The sequence below is a fragment of the Panthera uncia genome, chromosome X (genome assembly GCF_023721935.1).
Source record: "Panthera uncia isolate 11264 chromosome X, Puncia_PCG_1.0, whole genome shotgun sequence".
Lineage (NCBI taxonomy): Eukaryota > Metazoa > Chordata > Mammalia > Carnivora > Felidae > Panthera > Panthera uncia.
In genome coordinates, this window is record NC_064817.1 from 80684583 (window position 1) to 80692583 (window position 8001).

Here is an 8001-nt window from a genome sequence, read left to right on the forward strand (position 1 = left end):
AGGAATAGTGGGCCTAGCCTCCTCCTCCCTTCCATTTTGGTTTTTATTTTCTCCCCTGGCAGTTTTGCATGAAGTAAGCATGAACAAAGTTAAGGTGTGCTTCTTTTCAGTGAGTGCTAATTCCAGAGCATTGTTCAGGGGTCCATTTCTTGGATGTTGAAGGTGACAAAATATAGTTCAAGGTGTGACTGCTTCTGAGCTGAGGAAACTATAATAGGCTCTCTTAGGCTGGGGATGGGGATAAGAAAACAGAGAACAGCCCCTTTCTGACCTTAGCCGAACTCCTTCTTGTGTCTGTGAACCAGAATGATTCATATTTCCCTATGACTTCCACAAAATGGAAAGCAGTGAACAGAATTTGGGGTTTGGCTGCCACAGTCCCTTACAGCCCTGAGTAGCCTCTTAGGAAGATTCCCTTAGAGTCCATGGCTGTTGAACTTCCTGGCATGAATGGAACATGGCCCTGCCTGGAAACACACTGTTCTCTCACTAGAGACGCATCCCTTCTCATCTTGCACAGAGATGTGCTCCAAACAGGGCAGAGTGGGGCTGAAGATTGTTGGGGAGGGGACAGATGTGGAAGGAGAACATGTGGTCAGTGTAAACCAGCATGGGCACTTGGAAAATTGTGATGTGCATGGCCTATTGATGGTAACTCAGGGCTATTATGTTATGAAGGAGACCTATTTGACATTCTGTTTGAATGCTATTTCCTTATAATTTGCAGGAATACACTACTTATCTCATTTGGCACTCAAAACCAATATATTACTTATTTGAAACTTTATTGAAAATGCTTTATTGAAAAGGTACTCTACAAGAGCAACAGGCACTGACTTTGTTCAGTTATTCAATTCATTTAACATGTATTTGAAGAATTAGTCAATATTGCACTATGCACGATTTATATCTGGCAGAAAAAAACACTTTGGAAAAATTGTCACAAAGACCATACTTTAGAAAATGGGACCTGTGAAATAACCATTGATGACATGGGCCCATGCCACCCCTACGGGGGCCAGTACAAAGGGAGGCACAGGTGGCAGGGGTTGCATAGGTATCATGGGTGGCCCTGGTGGCAGAGGTGGCCCAGGAGGCCCAGGGTATAGGGGTGGCCCAGGAGGCATAAGGCCCCGAGGCACCAGAGGAACACATCTCCATGCCGGGTCCAGAACAGGGATTGCATGATAGGGCCCATCAAAGATTACTCCCACAGGAGGCCCCAAGGCAACAGGGGCCACATTTCTGAGCATCATTGCCCTCTGGTGTCTTCTCCACTTGGCCCTTCTGTTTTGAAACCAAACCTTCAATCAGAGGGAAAAAAAGGGATTGGTTTAGTACACTGGATAGTTAATGTCTTAATAGAAAACACGACAACATGCAATGCTGCCACTGAACTTGTAAACTGCAGTGGGAGAAGCTATTTCCTTATTGCTAAAGTATCTTGGGAAAGTAAACTGCATACCTCCTCTCAGCTAACCCCATGGCTAGTCCAGACTTGGGCACATTGATTTGTCTCTCTTCTAATTTTTAGTATTCTTTCATGTTTTCCCCCCAGGTCTCAGATGCAGATCTAACTGATAAATTGCACTGGTTCTCCAACATTAATGCACATGCCTGGCAATGGGGTAAAGGGACATTCGACCATCAGCTGTCTGGTTGCTTCACCCCCTCCTCACCAGGGGTAGTGTCATCCTGGTTATGGGGGAAGCTGAGCATGGTATAAAGGAGGACCTGATTAAAATTATATGGACAGGAATGACCCCCTTTTCAAAAAACCCATCTGCAGTCTAAAGTAACTAATCCACTAGGAGGACATTGCAGTTTTAGCCAGAAAAGTTTCCTGTAGTGATATTTAAGGGATCATTCTCCTAAACCTCCTAAGAATTAAACATGTGGTATATCCAAAGAGGCCTGATCATGGGGTCTCAGGGACTGCTGGGATAGGAGAGTCACTGAAGCCCCGGACGCTGCCTTGGTAGTTTAGCTTTTAGTGTTAAGGAAAGTTTAACCTAATTGAATCCAAATTCACTAAACTCAAAATCCTTTTCCCCAGATAAGAGATTGGGCATCCCATTGTCACTACTGTCAACTTTGCACGCTCTCATCTGCCTTACCCTCCAGACCTTCCTGGGCTCAGGAGAAGGTCAGGTCATTCAGCCCTAGCTATAGTTTTAGGATCCTGGACAGAAGCTGCTGTTTCTCAGAGGGGTGAGGCACTTTTGGCCCTGCCAGCTCCATTCCTTAAGTAGGAGACTCCAATCCCATCACTCATTCCTAAGGCAGGAAGGTCCAATTATGCATTTTAGGAAAATGTTCAACAGCAATGTGGGGGTAGGGGTCACAAAAGAGGCTCCTCCCTGAGTGTTTGCTAAATATTAACAAACCAACAGACAAAAAAAGCTGTCACTTAGACTTTACTGTTCTCTTGGTATACTAGTTAATAGGGTTTTTATTGTATTTAATCCTTTCGGAAGTTCCCAAACTGCAATATTATTTAATTGAGACAAAGGGCCTTTTCTCTCTGTCTGCTGTCACCTTTTCTCTTTCCCATCTTAGGATTTGGGGTCCTTCTGCTGCATGAATATATAGTCTGAAGAAGGCCAGTATAGTAGAGTTCATTTTGGAGGGATTCAAATATATCAGTGGTCAAATCTCCCTAAATGTAACCCAAATCTGGCAAATTTTGGTATGGGCCAATATTAGATCCATATTCCCAATACTGGTTTCATAAAGAGGTCTACTATATTTGCAAAAGGTGAGGGGAAGCATCTATTTAGTTTCTTGGGGGAAATTCATGCTGCAGAGTTTGAAAATATATGAGAACATGGTGTTTTTCCTTTTTTGGGTTTTCTGGCTCATTTCCCCTTCAGAAATCCAAAAAGAAGGCAACCAGGGAGGGGGAAAAGCTACTTAGCAAACTTTGTTTTTCTTTTCCTCTGAGATTACCTTGAGGGGGCACATACTTCTTTGATGTAACTATGATTTTCTATGACCTCAAACAGTCACCATTTGATCCCGTGACCAACAAATTAATAATCATTTCCTGAAAAGTATTTAAATTTACACATGTAAGAATCTGGTCTGAAGTGAGAGCACCCTGAAAATCAAATTCCAGAAAACCCCACCTTTTCAAAATAATGTCACCAAAAGGAAAGAAAAATTATTAGATGTTAAAAGTTCCTCAAGAGAATATACATTTACACATTTGGTAGTTTCATATAGTTGAATTTGTGAGGCATCTGCAATGCATATATTTGAATGTATACAATACTCCCCTAAACTTTCACCCCTTCTTAGGTCAGAGGAACTTTATTAAAAATTGTTGTCTTTTTTGGTTCAATTCTTTAAGACAATTTTCCAAAGTTTGCAAACTTTTCCCCATTACTAACAAAATCCCAACATTTTAGCCATGTTTTGGGGCTGATATCAAAGTCTTCCAAAAAAAAAAAAATTTAAGGCTTTCATTTTCCATGCTGCTTTACAAAACACTTAAAAATGGCAGAAGGACCAGGCACTTGGAAGTTTAAGCTACCCTCCCACTCCAGTTTCAGTTTAACTAAACATGCTACTCATGCACTGTGTTCTGTGTGTGAATTACTCCTTCACCCCAATGTCTGAATACTTATAAATTCACTCATTTAGCCAAGAGCTTATGCCTGGTTTTAAATATTTCAAATAATTTAGTACTGTTGAACCTTCTTATAATCTAGGTTTTCAGTGCATTAATTTGTATACTTCCCAGGTAGGATTAAGCCCCAACATGATTATACATAGAAATATTCCTTTAGGGAAGACTAACATTCTTCCTGGAAGATACCAGTGTAAAAGGAGGTGAACTTTATTGGGAAAAAAGTGTGTGTGGGGTGGCGGTGGGGAGAAGTGTGCTCTATCTTTTTTTTCCTTTAGGAAATCATATTTCCTCTGGTAATGGGCAATTTCCAGAAGCTTACTTATCCCATTTCCCATCCCCAAGGCACTCAATGTTCAAAACTTATTTATTAAACATGGAAAGACAACTAACACACCAACTTCAGAATATCCAGGACAAAATCTCAACTATGTTTTAAATGGCTACCCTGCCATGTGCTCTTTTAAGATTTACTGACCTGCACTTTGGCTTCAGTCAAATTTAGACGTCCTGCGATCTCTTCTCTGAGGGAGGAAAATTGAAAATGTTCAGTATTTAAAATAAATATATCACACACATTATTTCTATCTCCCCTCCCAGTGCAGTTTTCCATAACACAGCTTGAGGCTTGCTTTAGGGACTTTTCCCACGGACAACTTACCTGTACTAAATAAGATAGAAAAGGGAATATATATGAAAGTCCCTGGTAGTGTGTCTGTTAGTTAAATATGTCTCCACCGATTTTTCTGTTTGTGGAACAGCAGAGAATAATCCTGGAAATCTTTCCCTGGGAAAGGAATCTTTCCCCCGTGAAAATATATAAAACGCCAAAGCCTTTAAAGCGGAGTTTTGAACCAGAGTATTTCCACAGTTTATTGTAAACGCAGAGGGGAACTCTCAAGGAGGAACTCCAAACCATCGGCTCAAGGGAAATTCTTTCTGTGCTCTTTGGCGGGAGAAGGCTGAATGCAGCAGAACCAGAAGGAAGGCCCCTAAACCGCACACCGACTCATCCTGGTCCCCCATTCCTGCCGGCCCCGAATAGGCCTGCCCCTTCATACACTACCGGGATCGGGACCACAAGGGCTCCCCGGAAGGCAAGTTGAAGGGAAAACCTCGCTGGCTTTTAAACGCTCGAAACTGTGAAGCCTTAGCACCGCGCTCCACGTGGCAGGACAGAGACTAGGGTGAGGAAAGCGAGGTGCTCGCCTGGTGCGCAAAACTTAAAGTGCTTGAAAAAAATTGAGCAATCACGATAAATATTTTAATGCAATATTTAAAATATAAAAATTAATGCAAAAGACTCATGAAAAAATTATCCAAATTTTAAATAAAAGCACGATCAATTCGACCCTCTCTTACTCGCTTCACCCTAGCAAGCTCTCTGGAAGCACTGACCCAACCCCTGAGATCAAGGACGGACCCTGGCGCCCTCAACCCCCCTAAGCGGCTTTTGACTTGGGAGAGGAAGAATAGGGTCCTGGGAAAGAGCCTAAGACTCCCGGGGATGGGCCCGAGCGCCCTGGAGAACTGCGCGCTAGCGTAACAAACCACTTACCGCGTGAACACGTCGGGGTATTGAACGCGATGGAAAATGTCCTCCAGTTCCTGCAGCTGCAACTGGGTGAACGCGGTGCGGTAGCGGCGCTGCTTCCTCTCAGCGATCAGTGGCCCCACCGCAGCCGGGGGGGGCGGCTCCTCCAGCTGCTGCGGGGGCGCCAAGCCGCCGCCAAAGCCGCCCTCCAGGTTTTCGTCGTCGAAGGGGTTCGGCTCTCTCATGCCAACGTAGTTTACTGCTGCCGCTCCGCACTTAGGTTCGGACGCTGTATTCTCCTCTCTTCCACTTAAAAGCAACGAGGCCAAGGTAGGCTTCGTCTCTGGGAAAGGACGAAAGCAAAAGAGAGACCGTGGGGTAGGGGCCCACCGTACGTGAGCTGGAGGGGCCGTGGGGTCACGATGAAAGATAGTGGCGACAACCTCGCAGCGTCCCGCGCACCCACCCCTCCCAGGGAAAGTTCCTCCCCTGGAGTTTGCCAAAGCACCTGTCCCCGTCTAGGCACTGACCATTCTGTTCTTCCTCCTCCCTACCGACCCCCAGGCTGCGGAAGCCCACGTCGTAGTGGCTGCACCCGAAATTACGCTCCATGTCCGAAGTACTGTCGATGAAGCCTAGCGCATACATAGACTTTTTCCTGGGGTCCGCGGCGAACCCTGGGTGGCGGCAGGAGCTAGGACGAACTGCCCGGTGGGGTGTACTTCTGGCTCCGGGACCTCTTCAGGCGCCGAGTCTGAGGCTGGCGCGCCTTATATAGGGGGTATGTTGCCCCAGCAGGTTCAAAGTGTATGCGCTCGAGTCAGTTAGAGGTCCTCTATTAGCGTTAACGTTACCTCTAGTTGGTGTCAGTGGGGACCTGATGGGGGCGCGCTCGCTGCCAGGGCGTGTTAGTAAAATAGGGCGAGTGTTTGTCAGAGTGGTGCTGGTAGTGGGCATGCTTGTGTGGGGAGCAGTGACTCCAACTTGCAGTTTAACTGACTACTCCCAACTCGGACGAAATATCTGATTGGAGGATGGGGCTGTGCTGTATCGAGAACGCAGTTTTTGGTGGCGAGAGGCAAAACTTGACTCTCGGTCCAGGAGTTCGCGGCGAAATATTTGTAACATATTCCTCCCCTCAACCTTCGATGTTCCCCAGACTGCAGAGGACGCAGTGTGCCTTGCTTCCTCAGGGGAAAAGACAGAGAGATAGGGGTGGTTGGGAAAGCGCGGAGCCCTCAGCAGCCCAAGCACACTGAAGCGAAGTTGTTAGTCTATCCTGCGTTGGGCTCTGAGAGCGGCATACCCCTCCTAGAACTTGGTGAATGATGGATAGGACTGTCTGGTTCCGTTCCATTCACACCCAAAGCCTGCGTATCTGGCTAGTGATTAAGACGAAACGATTAGCTTGGAGGCTGCTTGCACTGGGTTTTTGCGATCAGATCCCACCGTGCATTCTGGAGGGAGCGGTAGTTAGGTTTGCAGAGCAGTCCGGGTGCTCAGATGCACATTGCAAGAAATCCAACCTGCCTCTTGAAAAATCTCCAAGGACTTCAGATATTTAGTAATGAACCCACGTCAGAGTGCAAGTGTATAAACCTGTCAAGTGCTTAGTGCATCCAAGAATGCCTAGGGTGCACGGGCTCCTTCCTTCAGTTCTTGGCACACGCATTTGCTTTGCTTCTTATAGCACCCTGCTCTGCAAGGCGCTGAGAGCGCGCCTTATTCCAGGACCAGTATTGCAGGCCTCGGAAGAGTTCCCACCTTCCTCACTACTTCTCCACCCCTTTCCTTTAATACAATTATCTTTCTGAGCTGGTTTTCTCTACTAATGTGCCAAATAAAAAAGGATCAGGCCATAACTGAAGGCTCGTGGTTCCTCCAAACAGTGTTTGCAGGTGCTCCAGGATATGTTAATGTCCTTAATATCTAAGAATAACTTTTAATAATGGGCCCTCTGCTTGGCACTGTACACAATTTATCCTACTTTTACCTTTACAACCACCATTTTTACCATCTCCATTTTTTACACAGAACACTGAGCCCTAGGGCAGCCAGGCAATGCACCCAAACATGGTCATACCAGAAAGCTTGACTACAAATTCTGTGTACTTTTCACCATATTACTGCCATGTTGTTTCAAAAGAGTAAATAATGGTGAGGTTCCAAGGCAGAAGTGAAGGAGGGGGAAGGAGAACATTGGGCAGAGTCTTAAAAAAAATCGGAGTGCCCGGGATCTCCTCCTCCTCCCCATCTCTTCACTTTTGTTCAACACTAAGGGGACACTAACAGGACCAGGGTACTACATGCATTGGCTGTTGAGCTGGTTCCTTTTTTTAAAGTTTATTTATCTTGAGAGAGAGTGAGAGACAGAGAGAGAGAGAGAGAGAGAGAGAGAGAGAGAGAGAGATACAGAGAGAGAGATAGTGCAGAGGAGGGGCAGAGAGAGAGAGAGAGAGAGAGAGAGAGAGAGAGAAAATCCCAAGCAGGCTACCTGCTGTCAGCATGGAGCCCAATGCAGGCTAGAACTTATGAACCTAGAAGTCATGACCTGAGCTGAAATCAAGAGTTGGATGCTTAACCGACTGAGCTGGTTCTTTGAAGACACAGGAGGTAGAGGTGAGATGATCCGCCCTCATGTCAGGGCCACATTAGGACTTTTGTGGACCCTAGGCATTTTTGCCTTCTTTGGCACCTTCCTCCATAAATTTTTTTTAATCTTTATTTATTTATTTTGTGAGGGGGAGAGGGACAGAAAAATAGAGAGAGAGAGAGAGAGAGAGAGAGAGAGAGAGAATCCCAAGCAGGCTCTGCATTGTCATCTCTGATCCCTACA

The 8001-nt window shown here is 45.7% G+C and overlaps 1 protein-coding gene across 1 annotated transcript; it reads right to left on the reverse strand.

Moving 5' to 3' along the window:
* Positions 1-768: 768 nt before the first annotated feature.
* On the reverse strand, positions 769-6105 carry ESX1 (ESX homeobox 1). Its single transcript, XM_049644140.1, has 4 exons — positions 5696-6105; positions 5190-5508; positions 4110-4155; positions 769-1304 (listed from the first exon to the last, which is right to left on the reverse strand). Exons 1-4 carry the CDS (start codon positions 5811-5813, stop codon positions 957-959), a joined length of 831 nt encoding a protein of 276 aa, XP_049500097.1. The 5' UTR covers positions 5814-6105; the 3' UTR covers positions 769-956.
* Positions 6106-8001: the final 1896 nt, after the last annotated feature.